The sequence below is a fragment of the Atractosteus spatula genome, chromosome 18, assembly GCF_055471065.1.
Source record: "Atractosteus spatula isolate fAtrSpa1 chromosome 18, fAtrSpa1.hap1, whole genome shotgun sequence".
NCBI classification, from domain to species: domain Eukaryota; kingdom Metazoa; phylum Chordata; class Actinopteri; order Semionotiformes; family Lepisosteidae; genus Atractosteus; species Atractosteus spatula.
In genome coordinates this window covers 3,777,662-3,799,540 of record NC_142723.1, presented here as the reverse complement: position 1 = coordinate 3,799,540, position 21,879 = coordinate 3,777,662, and the positions used below count along the sequence as shown (strand labels likewise).

General features: G+C 37.7%; 1 protein-coding gene across 17 annotated transcripts in view; it reads right to left on the bottom strand.

The window, feature by feature from the left end:
* rbfox1 (RNA binding fox-1 homolog 1) overlaps window positions 1–21,879 on the bottom strand; it is a 648,127-nt gene that overhangs the window by 138,367 nt on the left and 487,881 nt on the right. For 2 of the 17 annotated variants that reach the window (XM_088936365.1, XM_088936364.1), the window contains exon 1: window positions 17,837–18,084. The exons of 14 other annotated variants lie outside the window; for them this stretch is intronic. In XM_088936365.1, coding sequence (XP_088792491.1) covers window positions 17,837–17,980 — 144 coding nt within the window. In that variant the 5' untranslated portion in view covers window positions 17,981–18,084. Of the gene's footprint in view, window positions 1–17,836; window positions 18,368–21,879 lie in introns of those variants that run through there. One more of the 17 variants, XM_088936376.1, reaches the window with a different exon arrangement.

Sequence of the window (21,879 nt, the reverse complement as noted above, 5' to 3'; positions counted from 1 at the left end):
ACTGTAATATTTCCAGTTATGCATCCAGTTATCACATTTTAATTTCTTTTAATATCATTCAGCATTTGAGGTAAAATAAAAACAGAAAAAAGGTCAGTCATGTATAACACTTGGACTCTCCCTACACTTAAAAGCATGTGAGTCCAAAAAGCTGTTAATTGAGCTTTTTAAAAAGAAAAAAAAACCTACTACCCTCTTCCCTCCCCAGCACACACACACACACACCTCTGTGTGAAAAACATTCTTAACGGAAGACCTCTGGCTTGTTAGATGGCCAGAGTGCAAACATTTATCTGAAAGTCCCTCCTGCCAGACATAGTGGCTCTCTGTGATGGTTCACCACAAGGTTGTGAAAGTGAATCTCAGATAGCCTCTATATCTCCGTCTCACATGGGGGGATTCAGGAGGTTGGGGAATTATCACAGAGCCTTTGATGCCAACAGAAATGCTGGCCATCTACCAGGAGTCAGCAGTGGCTGGCGATGGCTGCAGTGGTGCTCTTGCCAGCTCTGTGCTTGCTCTGTGAGCTGGATTTATCATTTAATGAAGTTTAATTGAAATCCTCAGAATGCATGTAAGGTGCATGGAAAATAAAGTACAACTACATTTGCTGTGCTTTACAATTGCTAATAATAATCAGACCCTCACTAGCAATTAAATTTATGTGTTGTAACGCCATAAAGTGGCACATGTTTAACATCTATTTTGTACAACTGAGAAGATGTGAATTAAAGGTGTGCTTTCTTTTACAGTTTCAGGGTGCTTTGCCCTGCCTGACATTATCTCGTTTAATGCCTAGGCAAGCAGAAGTCAGCATTTGAATACTCACAGCAGATAAAGTCTTTCTGACTGCCCACTGAACCATAATCAATGTGTTTACTCTTATCAGATCCAACACTGAAAACAAAACAGTTTTACACAAGCTGATGCTCTTAACTAGATTGATAAATATAAACAAGGTACATTAACAAACAAATGTTTTAGCTGGTTTTTTTATCTAGATACAAAGATATAATGAATGAATACTCAACGTACTGCTTTTCAAATCCACTCCATTGAAAAATGTAGCTCCTTAACTATTTAAGTGATGACTGACAGGATCAACATATCAATTAAAGAGGTGGTATTATCAAAATACTGAGCTGGTGCTGGCTGAAAGGGCTACATAATGGATATCCCTGACAACATACCTTCCTTTACACAAGCAAAAATGAACACATAAATGCAAGAGTGATTTAAAGGGTTCAAGGAAATATTTGCTGATATTTTTTCAAAGGCATTTTGAGCTATGCAGAGATGATAAGGTTTTCACAATTGTTATTTTTTCTATACCTCCAAGGCTACAGAAAGGAAAGCAGGAGAGAATAATTACCTGTTTCTAAGATGGCTCCCTCTTTATAACTTATTTCCCCCACAAGAATTGGACATTCAATGAAGAACAAAATGTTTTTCTTGGAGGGATGTTCTTTTTGTCTGACTTGCTATAGTCACGGCACTGCATATAATCAAAGATATGAAAGCTCACTGAATTCTGATCCCGAGTTTAAGTCTCCCGCAGAGGCTTAAATCTGTGGCCCCAGGCATGGTGGAGCACGGAGAGCAGGAGGCTTAACTGGCTGCTGCAGCAGTAAAGCTCAAAACGGAGTGTCAGACACCTGCCTGTTTCATCTTTTTAGCTGCTGCCACTGAGCTATGTATATATACGAAGCACAGAAGCCAGAGATGGGGACCCCATGTTAGCAAACTGTTCACAGCACACCTCTGCTGCCAGCACCTGCCAGCAGGAAAGCACTGAAAGACAGAGGACTGCTCCATTCCCAGTGTAGAGCACTCAACTCAGGGTCTCGTACGGCATGCTCCCCAATCACCCTAAATCGGCCTCCATTTAATTCCACTTTTAACACCTTGTTCCTGAAACGCTCCTCGCTACATTACGATCCACACCTCAGGGACTTGCTCTGCTGGGAGAAAGGGAGAACACATGGTGCACTACGTTGGGATTCTGCATTTTCCTTCCTTCTTCTTCAGCAAAGCAAACTCGAAAGCTATGAATAAGATGGAGCTGGCTGAAGCCCAGCATGAGGTTACATGCGATATGTAGATAATGTGCAACGTCTTTTGCATTGCAGACTCATAAATGTGTGTGATAACTTCCTTATCATCAGATCTTGGTGTAAAGAATGTTTCTTTACATTTTTAAAAGACAAAAATCCTTATACACTCACAATTTATGTTTCTTATTGTCATGTAATATTTAGCTATGAAGCTCAATTTCTTGGCACAAATTCTCTCCTCACTTTAAATGTACAGCACAGTCTGTTCTAGGTTCAGACTGAAAGCAGTAATCTTCTCCATTTCCTACTAGATTACTGCTTAGTAAGGTGGCTGTCATTTCATTCCTTTCAGAGCTCCGTCATTCAGTCTGTCCAAAAGATAAACTTTTTAGAAACACAGCTAAAAGAAGTGGTAGTTTATGAAATAAAGTTTCAAGTGCAAGATACTTAATATTCAGTGTGCTTTCATTTATAGTCGCCCTGTATGTCATTTTCAGGTTAGGGGAGCATAAACATCTGCAGTTAAATCTGGTTTGAATTAATCTATTGTACACTGTAATTTTTAATCGAGGTTACTGAAAAGTCACCAAGGGTTAGAAATCAAATAGGAATGAACTGAGCAGCCTCTTCACAACCACTAAAAAAACCATCAGAAGAATGTCAGAAGACAGGAGACACTGTCCACTCCAACAACAACCCTGAGCTCACACTGGAGGTGCATTCATAACCAAATTACACTGTTGTGCTCTGACACAATAGTTTATTCCAGTGTAATGAGCTTTATCAACTGCAAAATTATCTTTTAATATTTAATTTAAAATAAATTAAATATTTAATTTACTTAAATAATACATTATTTAAATGAATAATTTTATTTATTTATTTAAAAATAAATAAAAGAAACTGCACTATGAGGAGCATTTAATAAAGAAATGAAAAAACGACTCCTATGGCTTTTAGTCATTCAGGTTACATAATCTGACGCCTAACACTACACGATATTTGTTTTTAGCTTCAACACTGCGAACCAGCTGCTGTTGTGAGCTACAGTATGCAGGAAAAGTCACTACGCTACCGTCTTTTGTTATCCTGTACCTCTTCTTCGTCTGCTTTATAATTCAATATTGCATTGGGATATATGTAAACAAGAAAACAATGCCACAGCTGTCCAGACTGTCCTATACCTTTTGACAGAGCAGAGTACAATGACATATGCACGCACTCAAACAACCGGAGCCCTCTCACAAAAGAGAACTCTGCACCAGGCAAATGGTGTTTCATTTCAAAACCTCTCTGAAGCCAGCAGTGCTACTAAACATCAGCGGCACAACAGCTGGCATGTTTTTTTCTTCTTTTTTTTTTCTCCTCCCCCCCTTTCCTTGCGTTGAATGAAGTTGAAAGCCATCACCGTAGCTTTGCTCCATCTTCCTTTCATTCAGCCACCAACTCCAGACCTTGGTGCAATCAGTTCGATGAAATCTCGTGGCTTCTGCTCAGAAACGGACACGGGCGTCTTGTTTCACAGGCAAAACAACACTGGGATTGCAGCGATAACAATTGGTGTGGACAGATCGATGGATTACTTTTTAAAAACTTTTATAACATAACCTACTGTATATAGTTCAATCTCTAAGCAATTATTAAAATACCATGCAACAGATATCTAAAGCATTCATGGATCTTAAATAATATGCTGAGAATTTTTTATCGTTTCTAATAAACCCTACAAACATGAGTCCTGAGAGCTTTACAGCGAGAGGTGAAAGGCACAAGCAGTGGTTTCCTAACCCCTCACCTGAAAAGGAGCACTGTGACATTCTATAAAACAGGTCTTTTGTTTACTGTGGATGTCAAGAATCCTCCATCCTCATTAGGACGGCATGAGTGGTACTGGATGCCATGAAGGAGAGTGTGTTTTAATGAGGTGCTTGTTATAATGATCCGGCAGGAAAGACGAAAAAAAAAACAGAGATGTAATGCCGTGCGGAATCGAGCACTGAAGGCTCAAATACACTGTTGGGAAAGAAATTTCTTTTATTGGAAATAAAGGGGGAAGGGCCATATGAGATAAAATATACTGCAATGAAATTCTCATATTCTTAAATCACACACAGTATGCTCAGACTTTCACGTAGTTTACTGTAAGTCAAATTTTGAGCAGTAAAAAGTGTGAGAGGTACCCTCTGTGGTGTGAATGGCGTGGGAGCCTGAAAAAAATGCTTCTCATGAACTACAATGCTATACAGCTGACTGAGGCAGCTGGCACTCAATGGCTGCCCAGGTAGATATTGAATAAAGCAGGTCCAGCATGCACATGAAGTGCTTTGAGGCCATATAGGCGCTATACAAATCCAGTTAACTACTACCACTAACACTGCTACTACTAATACAAACAAACATAATGAGGTCCAAAATAAAATTAGGAACCGATCAAGAGAATCCAGACTTTCCAATGTGCTTTCCTCATTGATGACATAAAGGTAGTGAAGGTTTTTGAGTCTTGACTGTGGTGATCTGTCTTTACTAGAGAACAAGAAGACTGCTCTGGTTTCTGAGGTCCCGTGAGGTGCAGACCCAACTGTCCACAGTATACCCAGAGAGGACTCAGTGGAGCTCATTCCCCTCCTTTGTTGTAACAGCACAGAAAACCCTTCTTCAGTAAAACCAGGCACAGTAAAAATAATGGGGTTTAGCATTTCGATCTATTAGCATACGGCAAGGCTGGTCTCTCTGAATGTCACTGTTAACAATTAAAATAAACAAACAAGAAAGTGGTAAATTCTGTTTGCACTGCTTCAGCGGGTGAGAATGCAGAACTTGGCATGGTTTTGTGTTTGGAGGGTAAAAGGACGCAGCAGAATCCAACACACTCAATTAATATGGGAATAGAGCTTCAGACAAATCCAGGCTTGAAAAGGTGAAGTCCAATGTGATTACAGCGCAGTCCTGTCCTTTCCAAAATGATGGTTACTTTTTTAGGGGAAGAATACAAATATGATAAAACATGAGCTGAGTGTTTTATCTATATGTCATTTGTTTATAATGGAGAACCTCATGTAATACGCTCTCTCAGAGTGCATGAAATTAAAAACAACTATGTCTTCTGTATAGGGGGAAATTACTTCTTGTTAATTCTGTAACTAATATCTAATATGACACAAAAATATCCAGTGTGGTTAGCATTGCTATTCAGCGCTCCAAGGACTACTCAAACCCAGGTTTTAGATGTGTTACGTCCATTAACTGTAATAATTATATCTCTGGAAACTGAAAGCACTAAATTTATTGAAGTGGGTAATTTTCTGATAAAGCAGTTCATTAAATTACCTATAAAAGTAGACTGCTGTAAATATGCAGAGCTCACTGATTTTCTACCAAAGGATGATTCCATTTTCCTCTCTATGTGTCTTGGATATTCTATAATATACTGTACATTCCAGTTTATAAACACAGCCATGGAGAGCACCCATGCAGAGATTGCTAACTTGAACATCCTACAGAAACACATAGAGATAGAGCAACTAACATATTTCTAAATGCTGAGAAGCAACAGTATTGTCTTAAACACTCACTTAATTTATTTTGTCATTTTCATTGCAATTGTGCGTAAACCTAATATGAAGTCATGAAACAATAGCCCCTTATCCCAGCTGTTGTGGACTTTAAAAAGTAGTCTTTTTTTTAAGCTTGTTGATGTGTGCAGAGATGTAAATAATTGAGAAGGTGACAGAGCAAATCATACAATTACAGAACAACAAAAGTAAATATATAATCAGGTTTATCTGTTTATCCATAAAACAAACTCAAGTAACTTCTCAAATTAAGAAGAGAACAGAGAGTAGAGTAGAGGAGTTTATTGCCATGTGTACTGTACATGTGCATTTGAATTCTTATTTGCGCTGATCTCTCTGGACATACAGTACACAGTACAGCAGACAACACCACACAATGTAGACAGTACACTACAAGCATAATAAATAATAACAACAGGAATAATAAATATGTTGTGGGACAATAAATATCTAGTAGTGAGAACCCTGGTAGACCATGCAAAAAGTCCATAGTGCAGACATCCATTGAATCTAAGGCACTGCAGTTAGCTGTTGAGGATGCATACTGCTGTTATTTTCTAGGTTTTGAGGTTAACAAAATTGAAATGGGCATATCCTGAACCCTCAGAAACAATTGCATGTCTCAAGGACTAAAGTTTAAAATTCTCCCTATGCAGCACCAACCAACATTTAATGATTGCAGCTAGCTCCTTTTCTACTTGAACAGTTTTTAATTTCAGAACTCTGAGTGGCCCTGATTACACGGGAAATGATCTAGAACTGGTGTTTCTCCTGTCCTATATGTGTTTGCAGATGGTCCATTTCAACAGTTCTGATTAGAAAGGAACATGAGACTACACGGGGAGCATCCCAGAACATTTTTTTGGTCTCTCCCCTTCTAACTGGTTAAGGTGTCTGGCATATTACTGACTCCTGATTCTCATTCTACTATGTACAGTATAATAATGTTAGATCACTTCTTATTATTTTAATTAACGTACCTATAGAGTTATATTTATATACTACAGTGTATATAGTTACTGTATGCACTTTTTAAGGACGTTATTAAATTAGCATTGACATTAAGCTGACATTTTTATACAAAAACCTAAACCAAGGAATCAAAAAATTAAATTAATACACACGTCATATCACAATCATGAATCCCATAGATGATTGTAGAGCTACAGTATAGTAGTGTTTGTAGACTCAATGTGTGACTTGTTGGAAGCAGGGGAGTTTATAGTTCGGATGGCTGAAAATTGTGGAGTTCCTTATAGTAACACAACTGTCTACATACAGTATGTAATAGTAGTTCCCAAAAGAGTTACCTGATTCTGAGAGCTGGCATATTCATCAGCACAGATAATGATTATTCACCAAAATGTCTTTTTTAACACCTAGACCTTACTCAGGGATGGGCAGATACATCTGTTACAACCAATGGGAAATAACATGTTTAATTATATGACCAAGCCTCCAATCCATAACACCAAACATGTAACAGTCTAAGAAATAATATCAATTTCAAGCTACAAGCCTCAGATGTTCTTCAATGACAATGTCAAATATGTTAAAAGAAATTATAAAGAAAAACAAAACAAACCTTTCTATATTTCCGAGCAAATGTATTTAAATAAATGGTTTTGGAGCTACGAACACAAATAAATACAAGAAAAAAAACATGCTCTTGTTTACGAAACAGCGATGCTTGGTGAATGCAAAACCAAGACCTGCCCGAGTTCTGTTCTCTAAGCGTGTCGCACCTCATCCCAGAAATGCAGTCACTCCCCACTGTTTTTTTCACATGAGAAGATATCCCTATCCTGGACATAACAGTGTTCTAGGAGATTCCAACTCAAACTTTGGCAAAGTAGGTACAGGTATCTAGTCTCAGGCTTTTCTGTCTGAAACAAATCAATCCAGCGTCACTCTTTCCAAAGTTATTGATTCATCATTGACGAGAGCTATCTTTATTCCCTTAGCAATTGTGTCCAAATACCGAGACACAATCTTGAAAGTGGCAGGTGAAATCCCATGATTCCACAGCTGGTCTATGGCTGACCATTTAGCGGAAGAGATGGACAATCACATTCTGTGTTTCACTGCCTACTTGAGCTAAAAGGAAAATAAATTATACAGAGCGATGGGGAAATTACAAACAAGAGAGCTGCAGCATCACCCGTGCCCAGTAAACCATTCCTGTATTCACACAACAAAAAGCAGTGTCTCTCAACAAGCACCTTACACTCTCAAAACAGCTTTTCAATTTGGTGCTGTCTGGTTAGGGCTTGCTTTTAATACTGAAATATTAACATCATAACTATATACTACTACTAATAAATAAAAATGATCATAAGGTTGCTAAATATCTGCCTCCTGCCTGTGGAAATATCGAGTTGTCAGGCATTTGGACGGACACAGGGGAGAAGCCCAGTATAACTCCTCAGTCCATGGTATCCCTTCCATAAGGACTTTTCCATAGACACCTGAACCTTTTTGCACAACAAAAATATCGAGCTGAAGAGCGACACTGATTTTAATAAGGCCCTTGAAAAGTCAATTTATCTAATAACAATAGAAAAATTAACGTCATTTTAAATGGAAGGGTAAGTTGGAGTTAGTCGTTTAAAACGGGTTGATTTTCTCTGTCATCACAATTCAAGATGACTGTTGCCCCCTGAAGTTTTTCCTTCAAATTTTTTTTAAGCCACTGTATGGCAAAATTAATTTAATATCCACATTCAAAAACTCAGTCAAGGCGAATTACGTGTTGGCTGTTTTGTTCAATTTGTGAAATAAAAATGTTTAATACAATCAGTACTCCTTTATCCCAACGGCATTACTTTTTGACTGAATACATGACATATTACTGTATGAGGACATCTATTAATGTTCCTGTATATTTATTTCTGTACTGTACATGCGAGTCGCAGCACCACTTCAGAGGAAAAAATATAAAAATTAACTGAGACGAAACAGCACATTCAGCTCTTCATTTATTCCTCATCAGAAAGTAGAAAATTCTTTCCACATATTAGGAGAGGCTGGAATCTAGTTTGTTGTCCCTAAAATTCCACCACTTGAAAATAAATGCAGCAAAGCTGAGCTTTTTTTTTTTTTTGTTCATTTCTGCCTTTTGATTTATGAAGACAGCAGGCACTGCATTAAGCAAAACTGCTTAGAGTGCTGGGACCAATCGTGAGATTCCTTTATTAACAGAACCGGGCCCCACCAGCGAACAAAAGCAGTGGTGCAGATGTGTATAAATCATTAATACTGTGATGTGCAAAGGCTGAATTTGCTGCGTTAGCTTGAAAAGCCGACCCCGCACTACAGGGATTTCAGCCCTGGAATTGGCTGCTGTGAAGTGTACTCCATCATTCACGAGGCCTGACGCTTTGTTCTCTCTCTCTGTTGCTCTGTATTTCCCTCTGCCTTTGCTCGGTTCTGCAAAGCCTCTTTTTACAGAAAGCAAAACAGAAAGCGACCATAAAAAATGCATGCTTACACAAATATCCTTACAGACCTTCACTTGTCCTGTTTCCCAAAATCAGGAGAATTTACGTATGTATGATTTTAGTCCACCGCAACACAGGAATCTGCCTAATTTTCCCGCACATCCAACATTTGCAGAGTGTGCGCCTTTCTTAAGATCTGGTTAATAAGGAAAATACATTTCATGCTTAGAAATAATAATACAACTCAAATATCATCTTATAGACAAATATGGGATTAACGTTGAATCTTTTCTAACATACTATAATGCAGAAAGATCCCAGAATAAATGAAAAACCATGACATACGTTACAGACCAATCATTTCTAAAATAAATAAAGTCAGAAGTCACAATATCACTAAATACCTGACAGTAATCAATATATCCCTTTAAACATAACTATTTTCACATAGTTAACAAAAACTGTAGAAAAAATGAACTTGAATAACTACAGCTTGAAATTGAAATAATTGATTTATCTGTGAAACACATTTCCCAAAATATATCTATTTTACTTTAATGTGGGGAATATTGTGCTTCAAGGAAAAGAACATGGTATCTAATGTAAGGTTTTGGCTTAAAGAGACTGAAATAATTTGACATAAGCTGCACGTCACAGACGCTAACAAACCTAAAATAAAGTCACCAACAGGATGTCAGAATACTTACAACCAGGTAGGCCCAAGGTCTGATGCCAAAAGAAGTACTCTAGTCAGGAATTCCACAGGCAGCTTTTGTTCCTAAAGACCTCACAGAACCTTTAAAATGCTATTTAAAATATCTAAGAGTTATTATAGGAATCAACGGTCAAGAAAAGGAGAAGCATAGCAGCAGAAATTTAAGCAGCCTTTCAGTAACATAAGGATTATAAAAATGAGCCTACAAATGCATGCAGAAGTCACTCCACATTACATGATAATGACATTCCCAACTGAAGTAAATGAAGCCCCCACAGTGCTTTGCTGTCAGCTTTGAAAGTATCTAACTCTGTTTTCCTACATGAAAGAAACGACCTCTTTTTCTCTTGCTGCCACACAGCATTAATTGAGCTACGCAGCCATGTTACGACCTAGCAGCACAAATTGCAGATCAGGGCAAATCGAAGCTTAGGTAAACTGCAACCGACAGTCAGACCACCCGCTATGATCTTTTCCTTCCTTTTCTTTTTTTTTTGACCACTTATTTACCCTTTTTCAGTTAATGTGCAATAGAGATTTAATGTGCACCACTCAACCTACAGAAAAGGCTCCATTACTTTTGTAAATGCAATTACAAAATATACAAATTTATACAAAAAAATGACAGCTTTCGTGGCTCTGTTATTTCCCATTTTCCTTTTCGTAACCAGATCAAATATTCATTTAAGACCTTTTCTACTAGTTAAAAAATGGAGGTAAAAAAATAACACATGCACAACCCTTTTATACAGTATAAGTTCCAAACTCAGCCCTGAAGATGCTCACAAAGGCCTCAGCTGTCCCTGTTTCTCAGCTGTTCGTATTGATTCAAAAAGCCAGGATGTTTTATGAGAACTTTTGTCCAGCTTTTGCGCAGGGAGTGAGAGAAAGAATATGACAGGCGAATGTACCCAGTGGTTTGTGTTTTAATGAGAGGGTGGGCATCCACAGTGCAAGGAATAGGACATTCTGCTCCCACTACGTACTGTATAAACAGCCTTTATACAGTACATAGATGATGGTATCAACAAGACCCAAAAGAAGTGTACAGTAAGACTAACAATAAATAAGTCAACAGGACAATTTAGAAAACTACTAATTCCTCCAGTTATGGATACCTTAAGCAGATTTGTTTTCTTTAAACATTTGGAAGAATTTACTGCCTATGCACTGCACTTCTTCTCTGGTGTTCACCTCTATGCTCGTGCAGTGCCTGTTATCTTGGGGCAAACCCACCTCATTCCTTCCTTTAGGCCAGCTGGGGATCAGCACATCACCCTAACCCGGATGGGGACAAGCGAGCAGTATCTTCTCTTCTGTATCTGTGCCCCTCCACATTTCACTGACAAATATGGGGTCTGCACGTGTTGTCAGCTCAGGAAGCAAATGAAAAGACTTGGGGATCAGAGAGCTCGGAGATCTCTCATCACGGTGAAGCTCTGCAGTAGCAAACATGGGGCTACAGCCGCCTTGGTGTGGTGTGGACATTAAGTATGCTATTTTCCTCTAATTAAATTCACTAGACTGCTACCTTGACAGGGGAGGAGGGGAAGGGATATGTAAAGTAAGTCAATAGCTCTGGGTTGCGTTCAGTCAGCAGTAAATGAGTGATGCTGGGAGAGAATTGACAGAACACCTCAGGAGAGTCCAAATTAAACACTTGAATCTAAAACTGATGGCAAGACAATCTATTTAGAATCCTGAGAAATGACTGTGAATCTTTTGGGGAACAATTCAGAAGAGTGCTTCAGCCTGCTTCTTTGTCTCCAGCACTCATAGTTATATTTACAGAGTTCAGACAGAACTCAAAAAGGCAAAAAAACAAAAACAAAAAGGTATAAGAATTACTACAACATCAACACCTCTTATTTATATCATGTTAAGAAATCAGAAATATAAATGCAGTCAGTCTTTGTGGCAGAGTTACCAGCTAATAACTCCTCTAATTTAAAACCTTTGTGCAATACTGATATCAAAACTGTTTATTTGGATAGCTCATTGGTTTTGATCTACCTGTACCAGACACAATGAAAGGTGATCTGCACAAGCCCAGAACTCACAGTGGTGTTATTTTTCACGTTCTTTTTGCACATGGAAAAACCCGTCTAGCTGAAATGACCCCATCAGACAGTAAGGTATTGTGCTTAAATAAGTAATTGCTGATCTGCCTTTCCCCCTCAGAGGACTCTGATGTTCGTTAGTTTTGGTTTGTTGAACTCTAAAGCTCAAAACACATCGCCCCCCCCGAATCTCTCAGCTGCTGGACAATTACTCAGAACCAGCTGTAAGACAAACAGATGGTGAGTGAGCATTAGTAATGTGGACCTTTTTGTAAGTCATGCAAGCAAAGCAATGGTTGATTGTTCTCATATAAAAACAGCCCACTGAGAAGCAAGACTGGGCAGTATCAATTGGTTAGCAACATATACTTCAGTTACTTCCTTTTGGTGAAAAAAACAGGTGGACTTTTCTTAATGTGAAGAAAAAGGCAGTCTAAATTTTATTCACTCTGAATATCTTCATTTTAGAATTGTAGGGTAAAACAACATTCAAATGTACTGATTTCTGATAAACAGCACTATAACCTTGTCCTACGGTGATTGAAACGGCAAAGTCAAGTCAAACCCAGGCTGTCTTTATTGGTTGACTTTGTGAATAAACATCACAATAAGGTCTAAAAAGAGCCCGGATCTCTAATTGCAACCCAGCAAGAGGTAACAGAACTGCACCTGAGCCGAGTGAGGAATAGCTTCTTTTGGGAGCTACCAGCCTCTCGATACAACGCTCCAGTCAACAACTAAAAAAAAAAAGAGCCGGCACTATCAACATGAGCACGTTCTACTTACACACACACCTACACACACACGTGCCCACAGACACAGAGGCGGTGCAGATGGTACAATATTTAGAGGGTCTATCTCCGCCTTCTACTCCACACCACCTAAACACGCCAGGGAGGTTACAGCCTGAAGCACTGCAAGCATCAAGAATGGCAAAATGAAAAGCAAAATAATACTTGAGGCTGGTCGTATTTCAGTTTGGTTTCTCCATTATAACTGTCTAAAAATAATCTATGAACCCATTATTAATGATGTTCTAAAACTAATTAAATAGCCTAAATCCTAATATGAGAGGGTCAGTGGATTGGTTCAGGCTATGGTTAGTGTTGTTCCTAGCATGCAGATGATCTGTAGTGGAGGTTGGTTATCATCACAGTTAATACTTTATTATTAATACTTTATTAATATGTTCCATTCTGAAAATGAATTCAAGTGGCACTTGTAACCCCTAGTCTAAAGTATTACTTATTGGTTTAAGTGCATGCTGCTTTACAATTATTTAGTAAGGCCAGAAGAAAGAAAATACTTCAGAGCTTTTCAAGTCCTTATGGATGTCTATAACAGTCCTGATAAGATTAAATAAAATGAGACTTTGATGTGCACTTTGCTGAAAAGGACAATTTTTCACATGAAAGTTGCAAAGCATTTTTTTAGGAAGTGGAAATGCTACTAAATTAATTTAAAAAATGCATTACAAAGAATATGAGAAAGACTGATTATTTATAACAGAAATGTAGGCAAGCAGTCCAAAGAGTTGGATATTTACCCATTATTCAGATGTACTGTATATTTTAGTTACAGCTATAGCACTGACAATATCAACCTGAAACCTGAAGGATTAAGTTAAAAAGACAAATATCCGAATACATCAAAACTCCAAATTTAACACTGAAAAGAATGAATATTTATTTCAACAGGTGCAACCCTCTGAGTCAATCTGTCTTTATTCACTAACAAAGTTTGTTAGCAAAAGGCCCGAGGACAGTCAATAAGGTTCAATTCCCAGCTCTCACCTATTAAAGATAATTTTAAAAATCATTACCACCTCAATGCTGCACAGTAAGCCATAGATGAGTTTAAATACTTAATACATGAGCCTTCCAAAAAATATGTTGAATTTTAACGACAATGTACATTGTTAAATGCGAAAGCAATGCAATAAATTACAATAGATACACACAATCTTTACTGAATAGAAACAATTACATTTTGAAATAAATTGTTAATTGGTGACTCAAATTTGTTTGAGGTTCTTATAAAAATAATATTGAATATTAGTTTTGCCACTTCATAAATAAACCTTCTGACAATAAACTCAGGAGGGTTACAGTTAAAAACAAAATCGTGATAATGATGATTATGATGAAATACATTTAGTATTTAAAACAGACCAGACTAAAAGCTGACATATTGCTTTTAATGCACACTGATGTAGAGTGACAAACAGAAAGGAAGCAAACACAGACCTGCTCCTTCTTTCAGAGTTCAACACCCACAACAAAGTCTTTACTACACATTTCACAGAACAGGACAGACAACCCTGGTCATATTTCCAAACCGCACCCCACTGAAATACAGCAAGATTTCCAAGAGTCCAAATCATGCTACCCAGCAAAACGGGACACATTCTCCATGTTCCGGGAAAAACATTAAGAAATGATTTTGGGAGGGGTCAGTCAGTAAAGCAGATGAGCCTAAGGAGACCAAGTCAAATTTGCACAGCGTATCACCCAAAGTGATGGGCCATATATTTGCCAGTGATGATTGATTAGAATGCTTTTTCTAAACTTATGGCATTAATTATGTGAAGATTAGCGATACAGTAAACTGCGTATCGAAAACACTTCAGTGATTATGTGATAGCTCATGCTGTGAGGATGGCTAGATAAATAGCCATGCAGGTAGGACGACCAGTAGACACATGAGAACGGAGATACACTAGGTGTGCACAGGCAGACAGCATTTTAACAACAATTAGTACAACATCAGATTTAACTAACTGACCATTTCATAATAGCAGCAGACACACAGGCTATTTTCAAGAGATATACCATTTTAAACTTCATTCACAACATGCGCTGTACAGTATATGACATTATATTTTTATGGAACCTATTATATTTTGTAGCTATCACTGTTCAAAGAATTCCAGTTCTTCATTAAGATTTCAACAAAAATAATGAAACCTACTGCTGTAAAAAAATTGAAAAAAGATCTTTGGTGATTATATCTACAGGTTTTATATTAAAATGTGTGTAATTTGAACAGGATCAAAATCAAATACTTGAACGATAGTAGAGTATTCAACATTTTGTCTATAACAATCTTTTCTATTTATTTTAAAAGTTAATTATGTGGTACTGTACATCTCGGCAACATAACTGAATTTCAAATTAAGATACATTCAGTAAAGAAAGAAAACAAAGTCTTCCAATCTTATTTTTAGCTCTCAAATACCTTAAAGCGAATACTGTTTTTATTTTGGAGGAAAAAAAAAAATGCAAAGCCGTGGTACTTAGAGAATGAGTTCCTACAAGTGTCTCGAAAGATGAGATCTTGACAAACACACTGGCAGCTCTCTTTTATTTTAGATTAAATGAACTTGTAAGGTAAAGCTGGACATGACACACGGAAGCTTGCAGAAGAAAGAATTAAATCAAGTTCTACCTGCTACTATGAATAATTTAATCGCATGAATCAAACAATTGTTGGCACCACAATAGAGCGGTATTGCCAGGCTTCTGGTAAATGGTGGTAGCAGTAAATTAGAACAAGCCAAGCAGCAACATTAATCACATTGTGTGCTGAAGCTTCTAGGGCACAACGACGCACTGTTTAATGGCACCCAAAAAAAAAAAAATGAAACATTTTTAAAAACAATAGAAAATTCTCAATAAAAAAAAAGGTGACCTTGGAAAAGTCAAATAAGGCCAAGAAGTATTCCATTATTTCCGTTTCTGCCACCGATGTAGCATAAAAAGACTACAGCTCAGAAAAATCTACAGCTATGCGCCACGAGAAGGCGGGAGGCCATCAGCAGCAACACTTCACTCCTTCTCTTTCCTTTCTGTTAAGTGAAAGTACAGTTTTTGGTTTTACCTCCGTCCAGAGCTTGTCCGCACTGAAGAGTTTTAAATCGGCAGAGGGGGTTGTGTGGATTATGGTGAAAGAAGCAAAGCAACACGTCTCCGAAAAAAAAAAGGGATGGTTTACCTTGGCTCTTTCAAGCGGATGTGCGTTAGACTCTCTGCTCAGCATCTCCACGAACATTTATAAAGAATTTTCAGGGGAGTTATCACTCTAAAGGATTTGTTTATTTGCTAACAGCTGTATGTACTGCATATGTAGCCCATTTACGACACACCTCTTAAGGAGTAGGGAAGGAAATTTCCTGTGTCTTCTTAGCAACGTTGATTGGAATATTAGTCAGAAACCTATTAGATGGAATGACTATGACCCTTTCTCATCCATTAGGAACCATTTCACCTCTAATTCCAAGTCGATTTCCTGTGAAGCTTTTTTCATGAAATGACTTTTCTATCAGTCTTTGAGTGGCACCTCCATGTCAACTGTACACTGCCTCGCGAGGACCAAAATTACGCACTTGTGTGCACAGCACATTATACCCCTATCATATACCACTTGTGCAGCGTCAGATTGATTTAAAAACGAAATTATCTGATTTTAATCGGTTATATACAACTGGAGTATAGATTATTAATTGGAATTCAAGTAAGTACCACCAGCTAGGAAAAATGAAAATGGTATCCGTTTCTAGCACAGGTAACACACGCTGGTACTTTATATCCATATTAATTTTTAGACAGAATTTGCATTTTGAAATAAAAAAAGATCACTTCCCAAGTTTTCACGAGGGCAATTTTAAAATCCATATTAATCTAGTCAGGGAACACCGAATCTGAAAATGGATAGATTACAGCCTATGGATACATTATAGCACACACTATGCTGCTATACTGTACATATACTGTATGGCTTTTTTAGCTCTACCTTAACATAGCAAAACATATCCAAAACAACATTAAAAGTAACAATGAAGTGTCTTTAAATGCATGCATATAAAATATAGCTAGTCTTTATATACAGAGAAAAATATACGCGTTTCTTACTGGAGCATTTGCAATTAAATTAACATGTAATGCAATTTAGGATGGATAAGGTAAAGGTCAGAGGTCTTACAGAAGGTTAATGATTGCTCAGTGTGACAGAATGGAAGAAAATGAGATCACCATTCATAGAGTAAAAACAGTCAAGCCTTGCCCAAAGTTACATTTGCTTTAATAATTTCCATTAGAGTTTCAATCACCACATTAAAGCTCGTTTCACATGTACAAAATGATTCAGACAAAACTTATATATATATAATTATATTACCTTTAAGAAAGTGTCATCAAAAAGACACTATGCTTTGGACTTTATTGCTCTGTCTCTGACAAATACTGTACTTAACATCTCATATTTCAAAACACATTTACAGAAAAAAAAACACTGCAAGAGAAATATATCACTGAAGGATATCACCTAACAGGAGTGAATATACATATATACACTGTCTATATTCCACCTAGATCAGCAAATACACCTTAAGTGGTTCCAATGCTAACAAACAATCTCCAACTCTTTACATTATTTACTGCATTTTTTCACAGAACGACTGCCAGCATAAATGCAAAACAGATGCACCATATCACCCATAGAATACACTCACCATTTCTTTGTAACTTAATTTTAAAATGAATAACAAAATGCAGCACATTACTCAAATTAAAGGACAATTACACTAAATCTTACGGGTAGACTCACCAAATTCCAGTTAAACAAACTCCAAAACAATTCAACAATTATAATTATAACAGCTGCAGTCAATAATTTAACAAGTTTGGCTGCTTCTGTTGCTGCATATTTCATAATGCGTCACTTTTTTAAAAAACTGTTGTGTAGTGACTACAGAAGGCAGCCTTCTACATTGGCTAAGGAATCGACTACGTACATCTATAGGCTAACCTCACGATAAGAGTTGGAACTTGAAAGGAGCACGACACTCATTTCCAAACACAAAAGAAACAGAAAAGCAGGGAAATCCTCTTTCATGGGTTTGACTGTAGCATCTCAAATACAAAGCACAGGCACCTACAGTTTTTATAGAATAACAGAAGCATTTCTCACATTGCAGAAAATAGAGAGGTGCACTTACCTGCTGTAAGTACATGAAAGTCAAGGCACAGGAAAGCTGAGGACACATGCCCACGTTGGGCAGTGCGACGCACGTTGCACCCGTAAGAGGATGCTGCATTGTGTTTCTCTGAAGTCTACGTAGAACAAGTGAAGGGGCTTGCATGCATGCACGCTTGTCCTGTCTTGTCAGCTGAGTTTCACTGCTTGTTGGAGTTGCTTGTCGAGCTGGCAGCAGCTAAGGTTTCGAAGCAGAACGGGAACGTGTGTGTGTGTGTGTGTGCCTCAGCGCGCGCGTCTGTAGGCTCGTGTATATATGTATGCGTGTGTGTGTGTGTGTGTGTGTGTGTGTGAGAGTGTCTGTGTAAACCTTAGAAAGCTCACTTCGCCAGCTCAGTCAAGGCCCCCCAGCAGGTTCAAGAGATTGCAAATGGAACATTGAGAGAAGAGAGAGCCTGCAGCCTACCGATGGGTGTATGCAACTTCCCTGACAGTTCAAGGCTCAGGCAATGCAGTGAGCAGTTAGCTGCTGACTAGTGGAGAGAGACTGCCTCCTCTCCTTTGCTGGGGCTTCACTCGACTGGTGCTGATGCTGTACGGCTTCTCATTTGTCAAATGGGTCCTAGGGCAGAGTCTTTTCCATTCACCGAAATTCAGATACCGCATTTCTGAATTCCCCGGGGAGGGGGAGGAGGGGAGGGCAGCACTGAATCACAAATAGCTGTTGAGATTTTTGGGAAACTAATGCCATTGTCCAGTTGGAATTGAATTGCCCTTTTGATATAATCATTCAGATACCTCCCTCTTACGACCTGACATAGGGGAGGAAAAAAAAAAAGGGAAATGGATTGTCTCAAAAACAAATAAGAGAAGACCGGATTGGCAACTCATTATGTCATCCCAAAAATATTATTTTGTTTCTTAATTGCATGCAAATCTAATTAAAGATCTTTTTTAAAAAAACGACATTAAACTGTGAAGTTTTTAAAATAAAAAAGATATTTTTTTTATTAAAGTGCAACAGACACTTGATTTTTTTGCAGTGCTGCTCTTGGGATGATTTTTTTTGAGGGGCTTTGAATGATAACAATAAAATACAAGGAATCCACAGACAAAAACGGCAGCAGCATTAAATGGAGCTATACAAGCTATACAACCTCAACACCCAATCAACATACTTATCCCCCTCCCCTATTGTTTCAAGATTTCCATCTAAAAATGCTCTCAAAATGCAGTGCAGTGAATCAGCAATCAGTCCTAATACCTCACAGTGGTGCACATGGAAATTGTGCATTTATTTATTTTTCAAGAAAGTCTTTTAACTAATAGATTCCCTTGGCTCAAAATAAAATGAAATGAAAAACAGCTAGAAATTACTGCAATTGTAAGTAAATAACCTGTGATTAAATGCATTAAAAATTTATTTACTTACAAAGGGTTTGCTTGGCAGACAGGAGTCGAACGTTCCTCACAGAAATGGAATTGTAACAAAGATACAAACCCACTATGAGATCTCCTGGCAATTGCCTCTTCTAAAAGATCGGCACACGCACACAACATCAAGCAAATTATTTTTGAAGAAAGGCATCAATTATTAATTCCTTACAAGGAAGGTCTGCTCTGAAAACGTCAGTTAAACTAAAAGAAAAATACCTTTAAGAAGACAACTTAGCTATTCTCCTAGGGTAGCTGCTGCTTCCAAAAAGACCATTTCCCTGAACTGGGGAGAGTCTTAAAGTAAATAATTTATTGAATTACAACAAAGGGGTGTACTCCGAAGCTCATTCAGGAAATCTCTCTCAAGCTGCAGTACAAAGTCATGTAACCCTTTCTTTAACCTTTTTAGCCCGGAAACTCCACAAAGACACATTAAAAGAGATCAAACAAATTATTTCACCAGCAAAAGAATGAATATTTCATTTGGGTACAAAGAAGGTCTAACCGACAAGGGCGAAATGTTGTTTTGCTGCTTTATAGCAGAGAAAGACAGGAAGAATCGCGTCTATTTTTTGTGCTTTTTGGGGAATTCTAAATATTTCTGTGGCTACAAATGTGTAAATGACTTACAAAAAGGTAGCCACTGGACTACAGAATATCAATAAAGGATGTGAATCCTCACCATCAACACAATAACACCAACAACAATACTAATAATGTTATTGGCATCATGAATTCGACAGAGAATCACAATCCTCAGTACTGTATATTTTACATCTGAAAAATGTGGGTCACACTTTAATTTAGGTAATATATCCTACCTCTATAAACAATCTTATGAAATATGATAACTTATGCTATGATAAATTAACTGACACAATCTTCCTCAATCATTTTAAAACCCATAAATAACATAAAACAGAATACTGACTGGAACTTCAGTGTTTCTCCAGCTAAGTTTCCTTATTTTCCCTAAGATGTGGGTGCCAGTGTGTAAGCAGTCCCTAAGCACAGAGCTCACACCATTACATGTACCGACGGCCCGGCTGCAAAGAACAGTAGTTCTGCTTCTGACGCAATCTCGGGATTATACAGTTAATGACCTTGAAGATAATTGCCACTGTAGCAGTTTGAAGAAATGCACAAATGTTTTCGCTTAATAAGGAGCAGTGAAAAAAAAAAGGGAAGCTGTACAGTTTTATAATTAAGAATTTTCTCAAATACTAACAACCATCACACCCCTTTTAATGGCCACAAAAGTGCTTGTGTAAAAAGAGGCAAATTTGCACAGGAAGAATAATTGGATGCCTTTAAAGGGACTCTTCTTTGTCACTCTGCCTTCCTCAGGTGACAGCCAATCACCCCTCTGCTATTTGCTCGTCACGAAAATCCCCACTTCCATTTTAAGATTTTTTTTTCTTATGAAACTGCTTTTCTTTTCTAGTTCTTTTCAAAAAGATCAAGACATTATGAAGGCCTACACTCACCCTAGGGCAAAAGAGAATTGCTAATTTTCTCTGTCTATTAAGTACAGTGTTATTTCCGTTGACTCTTCCAATATTTCACAGCGCAAGTCCATGGGGACTTTTCTTAACTTAACCCTTTCTGTGACCAGAGAAGTGGTTGTTATAAAAAAAAATTCTAAGCAACAATCTCAGATTTAAAAAAAACACAGAACCTTCATGCGCGAGTTCTATGACTTAATAAAATAAGAAATATGTGTGTGAGAAACAAACAGTAGTGTAAAAGACACACATTTTTATTCTTAAACAAAGAAGAAGTGTGTCTGTATTGAGTGTAATTCAAAAGTGCTTTGTGTGTCTCCCCAGACTTGCATATGTGTTACCCAGGGCAGACATCTCTTACACAGCTGCAAGCAGAGAGCGATCCAACAGCTCTGCCCTCAACACTCTTCCCATGTGTTCAATCCAGGGTAATAACCTTTGAGCAACGCTCACCTTACTCACAGCCGCTCACAACTGGTATAACTGGGTTGTACCCAGACCTCACAGTCAGCTCAGACAAATGACTCTTGTAGAGATTTAAACAAAACTGCAGAAGGTGTGTAACCATGCTGTGCTGGGTATAACCAAACGGGGGGAGGGGCTCACTACCTAAATGACACTAAGGAAAAACACAAAAGGCGGCTTAAAGAAACTTTAGCAAATACATTGTTAATACAGTTACCACAGGATTTTCCAGCACATTGTGTAATTACAACAATACAGGCAGTACTTAAGAAATAAGCCTCAATTTAGTGATTGATTCCAGACTACAGCACTTAGTCCATTCTTGTAAACAGCTGTAGGTCTCAGTTATTATGTAAAAGAAGAACATCCCTCAGTTTTTGTGTTACATTTGAAAGACAGAAGCACGCATGCCATTCAAAATTTAAGTAATAAGCTTATTCAGTCTCACTTTCAGATACATTTCCTTTAAAAATCTACAGCTTGGGCTAATAACATTGTCAGTCCATTTGTCTTCATTGCAAATACAGCAGTTGCAAAACATGTCTAATGGTCTTATGGTAAAATTAGCATGGAACAACAAATACTTACTGTAGGTTCCTTAAGCTTTAAAATATAGATTCGTGTGTATTTTACTACTTAAAACATTGTCTCTCTTTTG